Source organism: Vulpes lagopus, chromosome 11 (assembly GCF_018345385.1).
Source record: "Vulpes lagopus strain Blue_001 chromosome 11, ASM1834538v1, whole genome shotgun sequence".
NCBI lineage: Eukaryota > Metazoa > Chordata > Mammalia > Carnivora > Canidae > Vulpes > Vulpes lagopus.
In genome coordinates, this window is record NC_054834.1 from 93,375,257 (window position 1) to 93,396,919 (window position 21,663).

The 21,663-nt window shown below is 36.9% G+C and overlaps 1 protein-coding gene across 2 annotated transcripts in view; it reads right to left on the reverse strand.

Moving 5' to 3' along the window:
• Positions 1-21,663, reverse strand: part of LRP2 (LDL receptor related protein 2) — a 197,591-nt gene that overhangs the window by 98,502 nt on the left and 77,426 nt on the right. For both annotated transcript variants that reach the window (XM_041774050.1, XM_041774051.1), the window contains 11 exons: positions 20,740-20,880; positions 18,847-19,050; positions 12,335-12,527; positions 9,937-10,062; positions 8,994-9,124; positions 6,158-6,295; positions 5,487-5,768; positions 4,076-4,315; positions 2,807-2,926; positions 2,584-2,700; positions 501-878 (listed from right to left, as the gene is read on the reverse strand). In XM_041774050.1, the coding sequence (XP_041629984.1) occupies positions 501-878; positions 2,584-2,700; positions 2,807-2,926; positions 4,076-4,315; positions 5,487-5,768; positions 6,158-6,295; positions 8,994-9,124; positions 9,937-10,062; positions 12,335-12,527; positions 18,847-19,050; positions 20,740-20,880 (2,070 nt within the window). The remainder of the gene's footprint in view (positions 1-500; positions 879-2,583; positions 2,701-2,806; positions 2,927-4,075; positions 4,316-5,486; positions 5,769-6,157; positions 6,296-8,993; positions 9,125-9,936; positions 10,063-12,334; positions 12,528-18,846; positions 19,051-20,739; positions 20,881-21,663) is intronic.

Consider the following 21,663-nt stretch of genomic DNA (forward strand, 5'->3'; position numbering starts at 1 on the left):
CATAAGAATCTAAAACATTTTGCAATCATACCTGGCTGGGGTTCATCTGAGAGTGAGCATTGATTAAAGAGGAAAGAAAGAAAGGACAGCAATTAGGATTACATGCCAATCACAGGATTTTAATCACAGCAAACATAAATCCCCGGACTTCATTTGTTTTGTGGCAAGTTCTGATTGAAATTAGAAAATATTAAAGTTAGAAAAACTTAGGACCACGATAAAAAAAAATTAACTTGATAAGCTAATGGCCTCATTTAGTCTCACTTTTCTAAAAAATAAGCAAATACACAGAACCAAGTGCAAAGGATTTAATGAGAAATATCATCAAGTGGTGATTTATTTGAATTCCATGATGCTTATCCCTACACAGGTTTGAACTCACAGAGGAACCAAAACCCTTCTTTAAAGCTACATAGTAACTGTGACAATGGTGATGCACAGCAGGCCACTGTGTGCTCAGAATGAATTTATGGCCATTAAACTGTGGTCAGGAAACTTACTGCAAAGTGGGGATTCATCTGTCCCATTGGGGCAGTCAGAGATGCCATCACACACTGCACTCAGATTCACACAGATGCTATAGCCGGGGCAAAGCCATTGCCAACTGGGACAGTGAAAGGCCTGAGTAGGGCAGTCCTTCTCATCACTCATATCCCTGCAGTCATTGTCCCCATCACAGAGCCAATCTCTGTAGATGCAGTTTCCATTATCACATAGGAAGTGAGATGGAGGGCAGGTCCTGGGGGCACAGCCATGATGCTCATCAGATCCAAAGATGCAGTCTTGGTGCCCATCACACTCCCAGCTCTTCGGGATGCAAACACCATCTGCTTGGCACTGAAATTCATCTGGGTGGCACATACCAGGAGGCCTAGTTGCTAAGAGAAATGCACAGAGGAGATGGGCTTGTGAATGCAATTCATAATCCCTTTTATATAATTCCTATATTCAGAAGAAATTATTTTGGATCAAGGTTTATGAGAATGGTTATGACAAATTTAACATGAAATCTAAAATGAGATAGGGTTCTCAGACATGTGGTAAACAGAAATCTTTATATGTGTCTGATAAGTCTCTGAATCCAAAAAAATTCTGTTTCCTGTGTTCTTAATGTTCATTCAACTACGGGTTAAATAAAATTTATCTACCTCTTTATGAAATAATTGCCAGTGCATTTCAAGAGAGCCAAACAGCCATTAATTTTTACTTTGAAATCATGTGTTTGATATCATATATTTGGATGTTATTAATTTTCCCTCAAGCAAACTATATCCAATGAAACCAGCACACATTAAGTAAACAATTGGTGACAGTGTATCCTTACTTCTTCTATTCATCGAGCAATCCTTGAGAGATAAGAGTTGCTTCCCTATCTCACAAGAGTAAACCCAAGCCTCCTCCCAGGACCTTGTAAGGCAACAGCAAGTCAGTGGCAATTGGCAGTTTAACCACAAATCATCACAGAATTCCATGGTTTCAATGTGAAACAGGAAAATCAGTGATTAAGAATTTCTGAATGTTGTACACATCTAAAAATATTGAGCATTTTATTTAACTTTTCTTTTTATCCATAGATTTAAACACTTTCTGATGGGGGAGGAAAATTAATAAAAACCTACTTATTATGGTCCAAAACACCATTATTCTAACAAATGATCAACTTTCTGACAATTCTTTACAAGTCTAAAATCCATTTAACACAAAAAGTGAGCAATAAGAGATCCTGTCCACTATAGGTCTCCAGCCCATGGAGATCATAGATTCATCAGATTTATATTCCATGAAGTCCTCCTTGAATCCTGTGACTAAAATGAATTTCTTTTCTGTAAACCTCAACTGAATTTTATCTATATCATTTCTAAAGCCCTTGTAACTGTGTTCTTTGCTTCAGTTATCTCTTATATAATTTCTCCTACCCTAATTTTAGGCACATCTTAGCAGATATTCAACAAATAGGTAAAAATGAATTCATTCAAGTCAGTATCAAATACCACTTCACACCATATTTATACCATGATTTGATCTATTGAGATTTAAAAGAAACCATTATGATATCTTTATGTATAGGAAACCTCAAAAACTTGAAACCTACTAATTTGGGATGTCCTAGGAAAAATTAATAGTGAAAACAAAAATATCTAAGAAATATTTAACCTACCTAAGGGACTTTTGGAAGCTGCCTATTTATACAACCACTTGATTTACAAATTATAAGTCATTATTTGGAAATATCTACTTAACATAACTGTATGTTCAATACCGCATTCCTTTGATAATAGTTTGTAATTCAGGCTATCATCCCCCTAGTTGATCTGAATTAGAGAAAACGGTGGTGATGTCAATGCTGGTAAAACTGAAATATGCAGGGGCGCCTGGGTGGCACAGTCAGTCATCGGACTCTTGATTTCAGCTCAGGTCAAGGTCTCAGGTTCCTGAGATCCAGCCCCTGCCACAGGCTCCTTGCTCAGTGGGGAGTATGCTTCTCCCTCTGCCCCGCCCACTGCTTGGGCTCTCTCCCTCTCTCTAAAATAAATAAATAAAATCTTCTAAGAAAAATGAAACATGCAAATATATGGTACTTACAACAGTCTATCTCATCAGATTGATCACTGCAGTCAAAAACACCATCACAATGATATATGCTACTAATACACCGATCCTCACTGGCACATTTGAATTGAGAAGCAGTGCAATTAATTACTAAGAATGAAAAAAAAAAAGCATTACAAATTAGCTCAAGGAGAAAACTACTAAACACTGAGATTATTTTTAAACACCATCAATAAAAATAAGGCCATCCACTTACCACAACCAGCTTCATCAGATCCATCAACACAGTCCTTGTCCCCATCACAGACAAAAGATAGGTCAATACATCGATGATCAGGACAACGAAATTGACTAGGTAGGCATGTCTCTGTAAATTCTAATATCATTCAAAAATAAAACCAAGTAAAAAAATAAAAATAAAAAATAAAACCAAGTAACAGTTTATTTCTTGTTCAGTGTGTACAAGAGCCAAACTGCAAAACACTAAGGAGATACACAAGTTATCTCATTTGTACATGCATGCAAAATTCCTTCAAATCAGTCACATTGCCAAAGTCAGCCCAGCAAGAGCACACAAAGCCAGGACAGTTTTTGGAAAGAGGAATAAAAAGATACAGGCCAGAGTCAGAATCTGCGATTATACTTTGAAAACCAGACTACACTTTCAAAGTGAGCATTATGAGCTTGGACTGGACTACACCTCATGAATACTACTGAGTCTGTGACTCAACACCAAAGCCAAGCAATGGAGCCCAACTAGGCAGCATGGCTGGCGTGACCCACATGCCTAGCAGCAGCTATATACAGACAGATCATAACTGCATTTAATCCAAAGTCTCAGCAGAACAATTAATTCTAGAAACCAGGGTCCCACCTTGTTGAAGAAACATAGCCTTAGAGTCAGATGTGCTGGTCACTCCATCCATAACATGAAGCTGTATTAAATATAGACTCACAGAATGTGAAGGCTAAAGGAGGTCTTAAAGTCCATCTGCTACAGAGGAAAGTGACTTTCCTACGCATGCAACAAAGATGAGACCTTAGTCCAGGGAACTCCACCTTAAACTATTATTGCAGACACAGAAACAAATAATAACCTAAAGGAAATCAGAACTAGGAGGATGAAATGCAGGCAGACAAGACACTACTAGTGAAATTTAAATTTTCTGTGCCTCTGTATTTTATTCCCTTTTCACCTCTATGAAACGAAAAAGAAAAACCAATAGACAAATGCCTGGATCGTTTATATGATTTAGAAAAAAAGGAATTTGCCTTAAATATATGAAAAGCTAGTGGAAGAGACAGTGCTTGTTCTGCATCCATAGAACTCCATGCTCAAGCAGACTCTAAGCTTCTTACATCTTTGCTCTCACGGCCTATTGATTCAGATATTGACAGATGGAATGGATGTGACTACGATATAACGAAAATTGTGTGAGCTTTCAAGGAAAGTGTACAAGGCCTACTAATTGTTCAACTCCATTCACTAGGCTGACCAGCCAAGAGAAATCCATTCCAAACTTACGGCAGTTCTTTTCATCAGATCCATCCGCACAATCATTATCTGTGTCGCAGAGCCAGCTCCTTGGGATACACAGATGATTATCACAGGTGAAGAAGGATGCAGGGCAGGAAGTGGGTGCTTGGGAGGGACAGTTCTGCTCATCACTGCCATCCACACAGTCAGACTGCTTGTCACATTTCCAGTGTGCAGGGATGCACTCTCCGTGGCCACAGGTGAACGCTGAAGGTGCACAGGTATTATCTACAGCAGAAATAAACTGGTCATGAAGACAGTTGCTTTTACAGCCTGTTAAATGAGTCCTGACCTTGGGAAGCCCCTGTTCTTCTTTTTCAAGGGAAGCAATATACAAAATAAGAAGAAATGTGCAAGTCATTCTCATTATCACTCTCATCATTACTAGTGGACATTTCTTCAGCAATTATCAGATACCAGGCATTTTTCTAAGTGCTTCACATATTTTTTTCTCAATCCTCACAAGAATATTTTGAAGTATGTAGAATTATCTGCATTTTACAGATGAGGAATCTGAGGCTTTGAGACTTTAGGAATCTGCCCCATATTCAATCTCCAGTTGGTGTGATCTGAGGCCCATTCCTTACTTCTAAGCTACTTCTTTTAATCACAATTTCACACTTAAACAGAAACCTTGAATAATGTGTCATTTGAAAAATGCAAATTGATAAAATATTCAGGCAAAAATGTGTAGTTTAGAAATAGGAAGATAATAGGCAAAGAAAATTTTTTAAATTTCAGAAAAGTACAAGTGGGCACTTTTATTTTCAAATCTGACACTCTTCTTTCTCTCCAAAAAGACAGGTTATTATTACTATTGGTCTCACCTTGATAGAGACTTCTTAGATTTCAATTGTCCTTTACCTATTTTTTCTATTTTAATGGAATCCTTTTGTTTTCTGCAATAGCATTCATTAGGCCCCAGACTTTATAGACTAGATTACCATTGAAAAAAAATGTAAATATTAAGACCACCATTTCACCCCTATTTTACTCCAAAGTGGGGGAAAGGGACCATAGCAAATGGATTTTCAAATGCAATTATTCCAAGTACCTATCCTGAAATACTATTCTCTCAGATACTAAAGATTATAACCTATTTCCCTTTTTGAGGTGCTTGCCAAGAAGTAATGATTGCATTGATGATCAAAATAGCCAATGTCAGGGGAAAAAATTGTTAGTGAATATAGTCCAAATCAATGGTAGAAATCATTTGTAATGTTATCTATTAATGATATTTATTATCTAGCTTCCTAAAGCTTTGGGTTACATATTAAAAATCTGAAATTCTGAAAGAATTTTTCCCATAGAGATAACCCAGCCTTAAAAAAAAAAAAAAGGCCTATCTCTCTCTGTTGTACTCATTGCAGAAAGTATCTCCTGTGTATAAGCTACTTACTCATTTTGCCACATAGGTGCTCATCACTGTTATCATGACAGTCATCTACTCCATCACAGCGGTAGTTACTTGGCACACATCTGCCATTGCTACAAGGAAAAGAAAGGGAGCCACACTGCTCCATGGGTGGTTCATGGAATGGGTCTTCCTGGCATGTCAAGTGATTAGAAGTCAAATTCATTCCATAGGGGCAACCACACACACGCTGGAAATTTGGCACTGGGAAGCAAAAGTGGCTGCAGTCACCGTTTGGATGTGTGGGTCGATTACAGTAGTTAGAACCTGAAAAAGCAATACCCAGAGCTAGTGAGTTATGAACATTTCCACTGGGTTGATCACAGATTTAGTTTGCCAAGGAAAACAAATAGGAAAGAACAATGTTCAGACCCAATGCTACAAAATGGCTTCTTTCTAAAAATCAACATGCTAAATATAACATTCAGTTTAAACACAGAAAAAGTCCTAAGATGTGTTTTTCTCAACCATACTTTTAGGATTAACAGAGTTGAGCAGAGAAAATATATTAAGTTTTATATTATTTAAATCTCTGGGTTGTAGAAATATATAACAATCAGGAGCTATACTAAATCTTAAGTACTAAAGAGAAAAGAAAAGAAGCCACCATGTTAAATAAATATAAACATATGATAGAACGTGGCAATCCCACTTACCAATCTGAGTGTTGGCATCATATGACTTAACGTGCATTATATTAGTGATACCACTTCGAATAACCCTCATGTCTCCACCATCTGTTTTCCTGACTCGGACGATAGCACCCAGTCTCCAGTCAGTAAAAAACACATGGTCTAAGAAGAAACACCAGTGATTAGTATTTTCATCGTAGTTCACTTGTGAATTACTTTGGGAAATGCGATAGACTTGTAACACTTCTCGCAAATGTGAGAAGATTCTCCCATAAATATCTGTAATACGCTTCTGTAATCATTTTCTGTGACTTGTTACTCTCTAGGAATGACTCTTTACAAGGCTATATATTTAATGATACCAGGGTTCCAGTTCAGGCAGGTGTGCATGGAGGATTGTGATGGTATTTGATAGCAATTATATTTAGACTTCCACAGGTAAAAATAAAATTTTGGATTATTCAATAGAGCATTAGATGTACCTCATATGACTGACTCCTTGTCTCAAAAGGACTAAACTTCTGAGTGCTTACAGGCAAATACTTAACCGTGAGAGGGCTCTTTTTTGGGTAAAATTAAGGAAATAGACTAAATCTTTAAGCTCCCTTCCAGATCAATCATTCTATATATCCTATGTCTTAACTGAGGACACTAATTTTTTTTAACACTCAACTTTACTTTTTTACAAGATTTATTTATTCATTCATTCATTCATTCATTCACAAGAAACACAGAGAGAGGCAGAGAAACAGGCAGAGGGAGAAGCAGGCTCCCTGCCAGGAGCCGACATGGGACTCGGTCCCAAGTCTCCAGGATGACACCCTGGGCTGAAGGCAGTGCTAAACTGCTGAGCCACCAGGGCTGCCCACACTCAACTTTAATAGGAAGCTGTTGAGAAGGGAAAGTACAGATCTAATGCAAGAAGGAACTTTCACTGTAGCTGTGGGGATCAAAAAATCATCCACAGAAGTATGCCTATCCCTACACCTGTAGTTATATTCCACGAAGTTCAAAATAGTAAGATAGAAAGGCATTGTAAGATTCTAAACCTCAAAAACTTAGTCATGCTCACTTTACACTAGCTACTGAAGCAGGGAAGTAAACATACACATTTTGAATAGAATCAGTGAATTTTTCTCTTAAAGGACATTTTAACTAAAATCCTCAGCTAACCAAAAATGCCTAAAATGCCACAAATTTTATCATTAGACCAGTTTTCCTTATCTGTGACCTAATCAATGACTAATGAGTCACTGACTTACTAAATCTTATCTAGCCTGAGTCCCACCACTCACTAAGGTATCTTACTATACTTAAATAGATAAGAAGTTCAATAAACCTTTCACTCCCATGTGGTGCACAGATAGCCAAGCAGATCTAGTCTTTCATTGAAAAGAATGATGATTTCTATGTTGTTGTGCAATCAGAGAATTTTCCATAAGAAATTCACATTGAGGGGAGTGCTGGGAGAAACTTATTATTTGTGGAACATTGTGTTGCTCTCGTGAGTATGCACTAAACTTATTTTCATACTGACGAAAAAAAGGTATTGAAACTGCATTTTTATTCAATCTCAAAGCATTTCTTCAAGAGTAGTGAAAATTTAATGTTCTTATAATATTCTGATATAACAGCAAATGGTTGTCTGACATCATTAATGAAAGGGGAGTGAATAAATGGGAAGGCATAAAGAGGAAGGGATGAGTATTTATAATTGATTCATCTCATCAAAAATCTTACTCTTTCAAGAGCATTTTTTAAATATTTTTAAATACCATGCACTCCACCACAGATAAACAGACAGCAGGATAGAACATGCATATTTACTAGCTATTCATTCCACACTATACGTGGGGGAGAAAGTCTTTGATTTACCGTCAGTGTCTAGTCTTTAAAAGCACCTGGCTTTTAGAAAGTAGAAAGTTTCAGGCAGGGACACAACTGGCATATTGGCAGGGCCTTTGGGGAATCACAAAAATGGCATTTCTCTAACAGGAATAAACATGGTTTGTCAAACAGAACCAGGACAGACTTTGTCTCTCACACCCTCTTGGCCTGGCACTTCTGTGCAATGCACAAGCTACACCATCATTCACAGAAACCTTAATTTCAAGACAAAACTAACCATCTATTTCACAGTGCCAAGCTACATTCTTATTCCCAGCAATTCAACTCAAAATACCACGCCTGCACTCAAGACAGGACCTGATATATGTGATCACTATGGCTGTAGTTTCCCAAAATTCCATGCCCCCAGCAATGCTACTAATACTAGTAGCATTAAACTATTGGAAAGGCTGATGAAGAAAAACAAGTACATCTTGCTATTTTTCACAAGCCATATTCTAACATTTCTATATAACAATGTGTCAGTTACCCAACATGTGTCTAAAAAGCTTCAGAGCTATTCAGTGACTATGCAGTTGATAAATATGTGTAATAGCTTTTCCACAAGGATTTTGAGGATGTTCTTATAGAGAGCAGCAAAACAGTACAACTTACCACGAATGCTCTTGTTGTTTTATTCTTAAAAATGACAAAAGCAGTAGTTTACTATTTCTTTGTGGGATATTTATGTAATAGAGTACTTGGGGAGTTAAATTTTATAATACGTGTAATCTATAAAATGCTATATCTAGAAGTTGTCAATTATTACCAAAGAGCATCTAAAAATTTACTCTAAAAATGAAATGTTCAGTCAAAAAATCAAATGTTTCATCTATTAGCACCATTTTCCTTTTTTGTATCCTTAAGTAACCAACTTTTCTGGAAGTGTGAGATTGGCAAATGAGGATGAGTCTACTGTTAACAATTTGTGAAGTATGAAAACAACATACACGTTCATTGCTTCAAAGCATACCTTCAAAGACAGTAAGTCCAAATGGATGTGTCATCTGTTGTATATGGCCCAGGTTTCTTCTGTCTAAACCATCAAAGGTGCTGTGCTCAATTTTATCAAAAAAGGCATCTATCCAGTACAACCGTAAAGCCCTAAAATGATAAAACACTTAGTTATCTGTTATCTAGAAACTAGTAATGTACCCTTTACACTGAGAGCATTCATAAACGGTATGTTCATTTGAAACATTTATTGAATAAAATTTTTAAAAATTAAATTATATTCATTGAAAATGTAATAGTTTTATGCTCCCCCCTAAAGATACAGTACTTTCATGAAACTATTTCTAATTAATTATCTTAGAAAACTTAAAATGTTGTTATCTTCAAGTTATTTTATTTTTCTCCTGGTTAAGTCCACAAGTTAAGAAAATCATGTTCAAAAGGCAAAATAGATTTCTTTCGTCTCTCCTATAAACCATTTCACGTCTGTAAGCCTTTTTATCCTATTACCTTTTCTTATGTTCCAAGATAGATCATTAATTTCCTGAGAACTCTATGTTATACACTTTAAAATTCTCCCAGAATTTATATATGCAAATATGCATTTGTTGATTAATTGACACTAAAGATTTCCTATACTTAAGGTGCCCTCTATGAAAATTACACATGACCTGAACTTCATCAAATTCCTATCCTACTTCTAATGGGATTTGGGTCTGCCTTCTACCTCCTCTATCAATTTCCACAGAATATTCATGAATGCATTAGTTTTCATCCAGGCAGAAGTTGGCGAACTATGTTTGTGTTTTTTGTGTTCTTGTATCATTCTGTATTTTTCTCCCAGATATAGGGAAATAAAATATCTTAGTGAAAGTAGTACCAGTTTCCTTACTCCATCATAATGTTTCATAAGTGTTCCATAGTAAGCGGGAACTCAGTAATTTGGGATGATTCCTACTTACCCCCAATCAATGGCCAACCCATTGGGCCACCCAAGAGTAGTGTTTACTATAGGCAAAAGGTTAGACCCATCACTCCACGCTCTCATAATTTTAGCAGGACGGAACCAATCAGTGAAGAAAATGTACCTAAAAAAAGAAAGAAGAGGTAATAAATCAAACATGTTAACACTAGAACAAATTAGATGACTTGGAGAGATTTAGCACAAACTCAGATTCTCCAGAGACTTGCTACAACTAATTTTATTTTCTGTATATGTTATTTGGCTTATACAATTACAGATAAAATCTGCTTAATAAGCAGATTGAGAGGGATCCCTGGGTGGCTTAGCAGTTTAGTGCCTGCCTTCGGCCCAGGGCGTGATCCTGGAGTCCTGGGATCGAGTCCCACATTGGGCTCCCTGCATGGAGCCTGCTTCTCCCTCTGCCTGTGTCTCTGCCTCTATCTCTGTGTGTGTCTCTCATGAATAAATAAATAAAATCTTTAAAAAAAATAAGCAGAAAAAAAAGCAGATTGAGTATACAACTGATTTAACTCTTATTTTGTTTTGTTTTTTTATCTAACTTTTAATTAAAAGTTTAGTTATCAACATATAATCAAAGGCACAAATACAAATGGCATTAAAATGGGCATCCAGGAGAGAACCACTATCCTAGACTGAGGACCTAAAGCTACTGTCACCAAGTAGATTCTTTAGAAAGGCATAATTCAGGTTTCATTTTAAGATTTTATTTCCTAAGTAATGCTTATACCCAACATGGGGCTCAAAGCTACAATCCCGAGATCAAGTCACACACTCCACCAACTGACCCAGCCAAGCACCTCTGTGTTACATTTTAAATACTCCAGGGATGCCTGGGTGGCTCAGTGGTTGAGTGTCTGCCTTCAGCTCTAGGTGTGATCCCAGGATCTGGGATCAAGTTCAGCATCAGGCTCTCTGCAGGGAGCCTGCCTCTCCCCGCCTATGTCTCTCTCTCTCTCTCTCTCTCTCTCTCTCTGTGTGTGTGTGTGTGTGTGTGTGTGTCTCATGAATAAGTAAATAAATCTTTAAAAAAAATACTCCAAAGTTATTCAAATGAAATAATAATAATATACTATGGGCAAGAAAACAGATTTTAATCTCTCTTTCCTCTCTGGATTGAACATCTCAGATACACTAGAAAGTTCTTTAATCTTCCACCAGGAACTGATAAATTTGCAGGAAAGCATTTCATCTCTGATGAAGAAAGCACCCAACTCAACATAACTCTTATACAATCTCTACCCAAGGCAATGTTGTGTGTGTGTTTTGTTTGTTTGTTTATTTTATTATGAGGAGTGACAAAAAGAAAAATCTAGGGAAAAAATTTTTTTTTCTTTCTTGTGAGCCTTAGAAATTAAAACTGGTCTTTTCCAAATCATGACTTTCTGAAATGTGACTTCAATTATTTTAAATGAAAGAGTCAGTAGGAAAGGAATCTTAAGAGCTTTTCAAAACCAAATGCCAATGATTTAGTTTAAGATAAATCCATTAGAAAATCAACTCTCTACAGGGCAGTAATATTTATTAATAGTAATCCCCAGTTTTTAAATGTTTCTTACATTATTTCACAGGGAGCAAATTTAAATCCAAATAAACGCCATCTAGAGGCAGCATACAGTGTTCTTAGACACAAAGCCTTTTAGTCACATAGGCCTGGAATTTGAATCCTAACTGTTGCTTAACAGATATTCTATCAACCTGGCTCACAGACCAGATTTTGAATTAGACAAGATTATGTAAAGTGTTTACTATGTGCCCTCCATGAATGAGGCTTTCGTGAATTACCACTCATTTTTATTAAAATTCCACTCAAATACAACTTCTCAGCTCAGACTTGTTCCAAACAAACCTATTAGCTATTAGTCATATTTAAATAAGAAAGGTAAGAACCTAAAAGGAAAAGTATAAACTGTTCTGTCTTTCTTGTCTGACACCACCAATCATGGAATAGTTAAACATGAAACTTAGTCTGTAGTCTGAAAGACTTTTTATTCTGAAAACTACCGAATGATTAAGCAAGTTTTGCTAAGCTTTATATCAATACATTAAAGCAGGGAAAGAATTTGAGCCTTTCCTGATAATTCCCCTGCACATTCAACTCTTTTCTACTGAACCTGTATCACATTGTTGGTCCTCTTCAATTGTGAAAAAAAACCACACTTCAGTGAAGACTGGGAAAGCTGAAACTAAGGCGAAAGTGTTTTCAAGGAGATAAAGTGATTACCTGATCTTGTGCTAAAGGGATAAAATTTAAGGTGATTTCAATTTATATAGTTCAATCTTATATTTGCTGAACTTGCCAAATAACCGCAGCATCACTTTTCAATAACTTTAAAAGACATAGTTTCAAGCTCTTCAGAAAACATGAACACACTTACCCAGCAATAGGATGAACTACAATCGATCGGGGGTTATTTAAATTCTGGATTATTGCACGTCTTGATTTATCAGCTAGCCTCATGACACTGATACTCCGGTAAGAAGCATCTGTCCAATAGAGATTCTTTGAAATCCAGTCAAAAGTCAGACTTTCAACACTTTCCACTCTGTTGGCAGTGAGAATTTCTCTTCCTGTAAGTTGAAATATGGACAAGGTTTAAACTAAGCATACTACTGTATATTTAAATTGTGTCAGAGTTACAGCATATTTCAGTAACCCATATGGAATTCTTTAAAAAAAAAAAAAACACTAAACTGCTGAGCAACAACATGAGATAAACCTAGAATCTATCCATTCCCAAAAGGTTGGATCTCAAGGAACAGATACGATTCTGATAAACAGAACCAGAAACGGTATGCCCTACATTTACTCCCTTGTTCAAGCTTCCAGAAAAAAATTTCTCATTGCAGAACATCTGAAGACAAGATACCTGAGTTCACATATTCACAAACACCACCCACAGACAGCTTTGATAAGCTGACACCACCAGGTACGACTGGTTTGGGAATCTCTGCGGTGTGATGGCCCAACCTTCTCAGCAGTCTTTCAAAACTTGAAAGTTGTGACGTTTTGAAAAGACCAGCAAAGATACCAAAAGAAAATCAGAACTGGGTACAGGAGAAAAAAAGACCACTTTCCTCTTTGTGAATTTTTATGTCTTTTTCCCCTCTCTCCTTTTTTTGCTATAGAAAATCTGAGTCACAGTAAAAAGTAACACTTTTCTTAAAGTAGGAAAAACAATATTAGTGCTTCTTCCATTCATTTACTTAGTGAATTATAAAAATAAACTCCTCTATGTGCTAGACACCATGAGATACTTAGGAAACATAATATTGCTAATAGTATTAATAATAATAGCTTATATTGAATACTTATTACGAGCCAGAAACTGGTCCAAGAACTTTACATGGATTCACCCATCTTTACGGTAGTTCAACCAAGTAGGTATTATTAATATCCCTATTTTGCAGCTGAGGAAATTAAGTCATAGAAAAGTGAAGCATCTTGAAAGAATGTAGATACTACCTTCAAAGGATCTATAATGAACTGGGAAAGAGAAGAGGAGGCAATTAGGCCAAGGGGCAAAAGTGAAACAGTAATGGGTGTTATGATAGAGGGATGCAAAAAATGGTGTAAAACACAGACTCCAAATGAAGCATATGGCAAGGAAGAGGTGAAGAAAAGTTTCTCAAAGAAAGTGGTGAATCGGGTGCTATAGGAAAGCAAAGACTTAAAAGTGAGAGACAGACTGAGAACTCCACGTTTCAGGAGTTAATGAGTTAATGATAGAGGCTAAAAGAAAGGGAGAAGTTTAGGTAACCACCAGATCCTGGGAGAATTGGGGAAGGGGGAAGGAGGGGAAGGGAGTGTGGTCATGATCTACACTAAGGCAGGAGGTCTGTGAGAAATAGGGTACAGATATCCACTTAGACCTATTGGTTTTGAGGTAGTTACGGGTTATATGGTGAGATATCCAAAGGCAGTTGGCATTTTGGGTCTGAACCTCTGAGAGCTTGGATGGAGATTTCTGTCATCACCTGAAAAAGCCTTCCCTGATCTTTCCCTCATTCCCCAGGTTAGGAAGAAAATCATTCAGTAAATGCCCTATCATAACTCTCCCTACACTGATTTATAAATCACTACATAAATGGTAATCTAAGACACAGAAGGCACAAAGTTATGCAGAAGATGACAAAGAAGAAGAGAACCAATGTTGAACCAAGGGAACATGGTTGTTTAGGAAACAGGCAAAAGAAGGAAACACCTGTAAAGACCAGAAAGAATGGCTAAGAAAGAGAAGGAAACAAGATTGGAGGTGATCGAGATGAGACAGGTTTCAACTGACAGGAGACTGGGATGGAATGAAGAATAAGTGAGAAGTACAAATGTGGAAGTGAGAGCAGGAATATGCAGACCAATCTTTCAAGAAGTCCAATCATGAAATGAGAGATAGAGCTGTAACTAGAGAGACACATGGACTGGACGGGGGGTTGTACTTTTTGGAGGAAAGATCTGATCATATCTGAGTTCTCTGAGAGCTTCATTCAGCTGATCTTGACTTTAATTAGATTTCTGACAACTCATTTTCTACATGTGTACCCACCGACACTTATTCCTCTCCCAGGAAAACAGCAATGTAATACCTCCCTCACCAAAGCACAGAAAGCTTAACCACTGACTATTGAGTATTTTAAAAGATAACTTGCTCAACATGTAGACTTGAGATTGGCAAAAAGCATGATGAGCATTCCAGTTTGACAAAGCAGAAAGGGGATGACCTGTGGGACGCCTGTAGGAGACTGAGCCTACATGGGGCTCAGAAACCCAAGACTATTTTTTGGTGAGAGTTAATATTGACTGGAGTTCTCCAAGCTCAATGGACCTAACTCTAGTCCCCAGAAAAGTTGCACTCTAGTTCAAAATAGAAGACTGACCACACACGTTTTCTCCTCTTCCTTCCAAAGTCTATCAAAATGACAGTCCAGGGACAATGGATATGAGATTTCCGTGGTTTGGAAGACAAATTGATTGGACAGGTATTAACTCACTAAGTAGGAGGAGAAAGCTACAACTCAGTGCCAGCAGAGGGAAGCCCCTCCCCTCAACACACATACAGAAGCCTCAGCATATTGGCTCTCAGAGATGCCAGGCAAAATACAGAGGCAAGGAACTAAGGGGTGGTTAAAGGTTTGTATCAGGAACAATAAATCCACCAGGCCCCTCCCAGATACTAACCATCTATGCCACTCCCCTCCATCTACCTCCTCTAACAGAGATGTTCTTCTCTGGAGGAACTGATGCAGAGACGCTGTGGGCTCAAGAACACCACAATGCACACGGGAAAGCTGGGATGGAACAGAAGTGAATATAGGGGGATTGTGCGACTCAGGTACTGAAAGGTCCTCAGCCCCTATCCTCTGAACTTCTCCTGGAAAACAGACAGCAAGCTATCCTCACCACCTCTTACTCCCCAAACCAAGGAGAATGGAGACATCAACTAAGGACAAATGGCTATCTCTAGAAAAAGATTTACTAATATCAATGTTTGGGAGCTCTCCAACAGAAAGGCTGCCTCATCACCTGAAGTTCACTAGTTGATGAGGCTATACCTACAGACAGACCTTCTGGTAGCTTTTACAGCCTTGCCCTTAATAGTAAACAAGAATCACAGAAATTTGAAGAAAGCTTCCATCATGAAAAAAGTTGAAACAAAAAAGGAAAAAGGAATCCAAAGAAAAGGGAACTGGAAGATGGATTTTTAAAAATTTTAAATACAGTATAGTCAACATACAGTGTTGTATTTGTTCCACATGTACAATATAGTGATTCAACAATTTTATTACTCAGTGCTCATCTAAATAAGGGTACTCTTAATCCCTCCACTCATCTCCCCTTTGGTAACCATCAATTTGTTTTCTATACTTAGAGTCTCTTTTCTACTTTGTCTCTTTCTTTTTTCCTTTGTTCATTTGTTTCTTAAATTCCACATCAGCAAATCATAAGGTATTTGTCTTTCTCTGCCTGGCTTATTTCATCTAGCAGTACACTCTCTAGCTCTAACCATGTTGTTGCAAATCACATGATGCCATTCTTATTTATGGCTGAATATTATTCTACTGTATATATATATATATACACATATATATACATATATATATACATATATATATACACACATATATATACATACATATATACATATATATATATATATATATATATATATATATATATATCACATCATCTTTATCCATTCACTTGGCCTGTTTCCATAATGTGACTATTTGTAAATAAGGCTGCAACAAATAGAGGTGCATTTATCTTTCCCAAAAAATGTTTTCATTTTCTTTAGGCAAAATCAGTAGTGGAATTACTGGATCATATGGTATTTCTATTTTTAGCCTTTTGAGGAAATTCAAACTATTTTCCACATTGGCTAAACTAATTTACATTCCTACCAATAGAGCATCTAGGTTCCCTTTCCTCCACATCCTCATCAACACTTGTTATTTCTTGTCTTTTTTGCTATTAGCCATTCTGACTGGTATCAGGTGATATCTTATTGTAGTTTTGATTTGCATTTCCCTAATGATTAGTGATGTTGAGCATCTTTTCATGCATCTGTAGGTCATTTTGATGTCCATCTGAGAAAATGTCTATTTGGCTCTTCTGTCCACTTTTTAATTAGATTTTTGTTGTTGTCGTTGTTGCTGTTGAGCTAGACTGAGTTCTTTATATATTTTGGATATTAACCCCCTAATTCAATATGTAGTTTGCAAATATCTTTTCTCATTCTGTAGGTTTTTTCATTTTGTTGTTTATTTTGCTGTGCAGAAGCTTTGGAGTTTGATGTAGTTCCATTTGTTGATTTTTGTTGTTGTTTGTACTTGACATCATACACAAACATTTATTTCTAAGACCAACTTTGATGAACTTTTTCCCAACATTTTTTTCTGGGAGTTTTATGGTATCAGGTATCAGTTTTTAAGTCTTTGCTCTATTTTGGTTAATTTTTTTGTGACTTATGTGAAATAGGGGTCCAATTTCATTTAATTACATGGGTTTCTCCAGTATTCCCAACACCATTTGTTGAAGAAACTATCATTTTATGATTGGTTATTCTTGGATCTCCCCTCAAATATTAGTTGACTATATATGCTGGGGTCTACTTAGGCTATTTTGTCCCACTGTTCCACAATGTGTCTATTTTTGTGCCCATATCATACTGTTATTATTACCCTGGCTTTGTAGTATAGTTTGAAATCTGGAAGTATGATATCTCTTACCTTGTTCTGTTTCTTCAGGATTGGTTTGGCTATTCAGGGTCTTTTGTGGTTCCATACAAATTTTAGGATTGTTTCTTCTATTTCCATGACAAATGCCTTTGGTAATTTGATGGGGATTGCACTAAATCTGCAGACAACTTTGGGTAGTATGACCATTTTAACAATATTAATTCTTTCAGTCCATGAACATAGGCTGTATTTCCATTTGTTTGTGTCTTCTTCAATTTCTTTCATCTAAATTTTGTGGTTTTCATTGTACAGATCTTCCACTTCATCGATTAAAGTTATTTCTAAGTATTTTATTGTTTTTGATGCTATTGTGAATGGAATGGTTTTCTTAATGTCTTTTTTGGATGCTTCATCATCAGTGTAAAAGAAGGCAACTGAATTTTGTATATGTTGATTGTGTCCTGCCACTTTACTGAAATTATTAATTCCAACAGTTTTTGACTGATTCTTTGGGATTTTCTACATATATAGGATCATATCATCAGCAAATAACTACCTTTTTATTTCTTCTTTTCTGATTTGGATGCCTTTTACGTCTTTGTCTTGCTTAATCACTCAAACTAGGACTTCCAATACTATACTGAATAGGAGTGGTGACAAAAGGTTCTTGATCTTAGCGGACATGCCTTCAATTTCTCTCCATTAAGTATAATGTTAGCTGTCTGTCGTTTCTACATGGCCTTTTTGTACATGAGGTATGTTTCTTCTATACCCACTCCATTAAGACTTTTTATGAAAGTATGTTTTATTTTGTCAAATGCTTTTCCTGCATCTACTGAGATGATCATGTGATTTTATCTTTCATTTTACTGATGTGATGTATTACATTTATTGATTTACATATATTGAACCACCCTAACATCCCAGGGATAAATCCCACTTGGTCATAGTGTATAATGCTTTTAATGTGTTCTTGAATTCTGTTTGCAATATTTTGGTGAGAATTCTTGCATCAATATTTATCAGAGGCACTGGTGTATAGTTTCCTTTTCTCATGGTATCCTTATCTGGTTTTGGTATCAAAGTGCTGTTGGCTACATAGAATGACTTTGGAAGTATTCCTCCCTCCTCAATATTTTGGAAGGGTTTGAAAAGGATGAGTATTAATTCTTCTTTCAATGTCTGGTAGAATTCTCCAGTGAGTTATAAAATGAAAATACTGAGTTATGCCATCATCCAATAAAGTACCCAGCAGTAAAGTGTGACTGGCCGTAATTTATCTTTCTGTGTTGATTATGAAGATTTAACAGAATCCCAATCAACTGAAAACTTATAGTAAATCCATATTTCCATATAATTCATGGGTTTTTTATTATTATTATTTCAAGCCCAGCCCCCCTCAGGAGAGGTCATCTGGCTGCTTGTATATCAGGAACAGCCTCTAGCCAATCAACCCCTCACTGACTTTCATACACCTGACCTTACTTTTATGAAATGTCAACTTCTTTTATGTCAACATTTCTCATTGTTAAAAATACACTCTTAAAGAAAGGAAGTGTTTATTATAACTTAAGTCATGAGAAGAGTAATAGATTTCTTTTCCTGAACTAAAAGCATTTAGTAAGCTAAGTAAGTTCTACTGAGCAAATTATTAGCATTATTAGTAAAAGATGGACAACACATGCAAAAGACATCTTTTTTAATGTATTCTCACCTGTGCCATTGATATTTTGTTTAAAGATCATGTCTTTTGATGTATCTGAAAAAAAGATAGTGTTCTCCTTCGCATCAAAATCAATCCCAACAAAGAAAGAAGGATTTCCTGTCACTGGAACTATGACATCTTCCTGGGTAGACAGGTTGAATGGGATGCCACGAACAGCGACTTCAGATGAAAAGATCAGGAATTGCTTAACAGCTGTTGGAAGAAAAACACAGCACCGTTGGCCACAGCCTGGTTCTTGTTCTCTCTCAATTCCAGAGAAACTATTTATACATCCATAAAGCACATTTTATAATTCTGAAATAAACAGAAAAAACAGATCTGTGGAAAACATAATTGGAAATAACAAGAAGAGAGGAAAAAAAGATAAGCAGCTATGAGGGTGATACAACTATTAGAATCTTACTTCTCAAGAAATTTATCCTTAAGATTTATTTATATAAAACATGGTCCCTATGCTGAATTCTAAAGTACTATTAACTGCACTGCATAGTAATTCCATCACAGTTCTTGATTTGGATTAACTTTTGTATGGAGATCTAACCAAGAATCCCACTGCAGTTTTGAAGGTATTAAGACCAGTGACCAGGTAAGTTCTTTAGAAATAAATAAAGGAGGGAAAGATGAGAGGCGAGAGGGAAAACAGAGGAAACAGAAAAAAAAAGAGTGATTTTAAAATCAAAGGAGACAGTAACAGGACATCAAAAAATTAGAAGAGAGAAATGGACGAGGTATACCGAAGACAAAGATAAAAATTGCAGTAGTTTAAGAGCAATATAGTGTCAATACTATAATAGAAACACATTTTTTTTTGAATGAGGGTGATTTTTACCTGAATTTAGGATTACCTACAAAGTTAACAAATTTGTTTCAGTTAGAATTAGAGAATTTACATACTATGCCGGAAGCAGCACCATCCGGGGAGCCAGAATTTGTCAAAGACATTAAAAAAGGAGAGTTTTCAGGCAGCCCAGGTGGCTCAGCGGTTTAGCGCCGCCTTCCACCCAGGGCATGATCCTGGAGTCTGGGGATCAAGTCCCACTTTGGGCTCCCTGCCTGGAGCCTGCTCCTCCCTCTGCCTGTGTCTCTGCCTCTCTCTCTCTCTCTCTCTCTCTCTCTCTGTCTCTCAAGAATAAATAAATAAAATACTAAAAAATAAAATAAAAATAAAAAAGGAGAGTTTTCAAGGGGAAGAAAGGAGAATCAAATATTGCAGGAGAGTGCACTGCCTCATAAGCTGAGGCGCGGCAATAGCCTGCTTATAAATAGATGTGTAGGCAGCCAAAGAGGCAGAAAAGTGTTTGAGAGAATCATTGAATCCCAGAGCACAGGGAAATACAAAGAGAAAATCTGAACTGAAAAGTGAAAAGCTAGATGAGGGAGGAAATGAGCCGCCCCAGCAAAGTTTGCTTTGGGACACAGCAATAAAGACAAGTGGGATGGAGGGACAACCACCCCCCTCAAGGGGCCAAGGCAGCCATCTAGGTCAGGGCAACAGACGTGGTGGAAAGTACTTCCCAATAAAGTTAGCATTAACATCTAAAGTGGCAAAGGTATACAGAGCAAAGAACGTCAAAATTAAATTGTATGGAATTTCAAAAGCATAATTTTATAAGGAGACAAAATATTTCAGGAAGAAAAGGGGAAGGGAACCCAAGGAAACCCTAGATGTGCAATTAAAGGAAAGACCAAAGAACAGGAATTGACACCTTCAAACTCACGCAGTTCTGTGTGTAAAGGGAGGGGTGCCTACTGAGAAAGATGCTGCATAGCTACCAAACGCTTATTCACCATGGAGGAGTAGGACAGGAAGCTGGCCCAGTCCAAAAGCAGCACATACCCCTAAGCTGCCTGCCAGAAAGACACCCCAAAGCAATTTCTTACCAACGCAGTGGCGGTTATCCACATCCAGGCTGAAGCCAAGTGTGCACCTGCAGCGGTAACCCAAACCATCATTATCTGTCCTGTGGCTGAGGACACAGACGTGTTCACAGCCCCCATTGTTATCTCTGCATGGATTGCTAACTAGAGGAAAAAATACACAGGGTTAAAGCTCAATTAGAAATGTATGATTATCCAAGAATGTGAAACCACTTTGAGCCATCTAAGTGAAACAAAATAATGGGCTTGGAACTCAGAAAAACCACTGCTGGTTGATGCTGTATACACCCACATTTAGCTGCTCTGACTCTCCTACCTACCCTCTAACAGGTAGTGGCAACAAAGTACTCCCGCAGCTACATAACTTCTCCCCAAGTTAACTATGTCTGCTAGCCTCAGTGACTATGAAATAACTGCCTCCCCTTAAAAAACTTGAATATTTAAAAAAAAAAAAAAACTTGAGTGTTATTTTGACCATTCGTAAGATATAACAGTAACTATAACTCACAGGATGCATGCTTTTTTAAGTAAGCCAACTTAGAATCAAGAGCTAATTATTATTATTATTATCTCAATTTTATAAAAGAGGAAATCAAGCTCCAGAAGGTTAACTCAACTTGCCCAAGATTATTCAGCAGCTAAACGAGAAGCCAAGCTTGCAGTACAAACCAGACTATATTTCCAAAACCCATTCTCAAAGCTGAGACTCAAAACATCACTGTGCACAAGCCTGTCACAAAAAGGTCATATCTGCTTTGAAAATTATCTTCTTAGCTTTTGAATTATTCTTTAAAATAGTCTCTTTACAATAAATAAATAAATAAATAAATAAATGTCTCTTTACCTTCTCAGGGGGATTGATTTGGGGAAACAACAAAAAAAATAATTTGGATGATAAAATAATTGGATATTATTTTCAGTCAAAGG